Source organism: Humulus lupulus, chromosome 1 (genome assembly GCF_963169125.1).
Source record: "Humulus lupulus chromosome 1, drHumLupu1.1, whole genome shotgun sequence".
Taxonomy (NCBI): domain Eukaryota; kingdom Viridiplantae; phylum Streptophyta; class Magnoliopsida; order Rosales; family Cannabaceae; genus Humulus; species Humulus lupulus.
This window is the reverse complement of record NC_084793.1, coordinates 8,936,267-8,937,216: the sequence shown is the minus strand read 5'-3', so window position 1 is coordinate 8,937,216 and position 950 is coordinate 8,936,267. Positions and strand designations below refer to the sequence as shown.

General features: G+C 33.2%; 1 protein-coding gene across 1 annotated transcript; it reads right to left on the bottom strand.

Moving 5' to 3' along the window:
* Nucleotides 1–268: 268 nt before the first annotated feature.
* LOC133832547 (auxin-responsive protein SAUR68-like) lies at nucleotides 269–703 on the bottom strand. The gene has a single exon (XM_062262889.1). It carries the CDS (start codon nucleotides 701–703, stop codon nucleotides 269–271), a length of 435 nt encoding a protein of 144 aa, XP_062118873.1.
* Nucleotides 704–950: the final 247 nt, after the last annotated feature.

Here is a 950-nt window from a genome sequence, read left to right as displayed (position 1 = left end):
GCGACGCATTCCGACCGTTCATTAGAATTTTAAAATTAGAAAAGAAGAAATATGTGATTATTTATCTCAAATATATCTCATCTCGCTCAATTTAAAAAAAAAAACATCAGTAAACACCAAAACTTAAATCATCACGATCATATAAATATATATATATATTATTTTTAAATAAACAGAAAGAATTGTGTTTGAATGGATTAATTCCTAACAAAACAATACATGCCAAAAGAACAAAAAAGAATCCGTAAACAACTGAATCAAGATATGGTCACGAAGTGTGGCTCTGGTGGTGAGTGTGACCAATATTTGAGACGAAGATGCTGAGAAGAGCCTTCTGTGTATCTTCATCGACATACCCATCATGCTTGTCAATGAAAGAAATGACATACTCCAAGATGGAACTCTCACAAGCCAACCTGATAGTAGTATGACCATCTCCATCTCCATCTCCATCTCCGTCTCCGTCCACTGCCTCCATCTCCGTCGACATTCTCACCAGTTCCAATATTAGCAGACTTCCCATATATTTCAACGCCAACTCAAAACGCTTGTCGTCGCTGCTGTAAACGACAACGTGGTCTCTCTTTCCTGCTCTTGTTGTTGTCGTTGATGTTCCAAACAACCAACTTACGCTCTTCTTCTTCTTCTTCTTCTTTGCAACGAAATTCCTCGTCATCGCAGCAAGTCTCTTTGGGGATATCATGGCGATTACTGTGTTTAGAATACTCTACTTTCAAAGATCTTTTTTTTTTAAATGAGTCGGGAGTGAAATAATTACTCTATTTTTATATATATATATATATCTTTATTTGAAAAAAGAAAAATAAAAATAACGTAGCAGTTAAATACAACTATATTGTCCGATTTATTTGATTTTCTTGTTATTTTAAAATGATTTTAAAATCTTTTCTGAATTAATAAAATAAAAACAAAAAGATTGTTTTTATAAA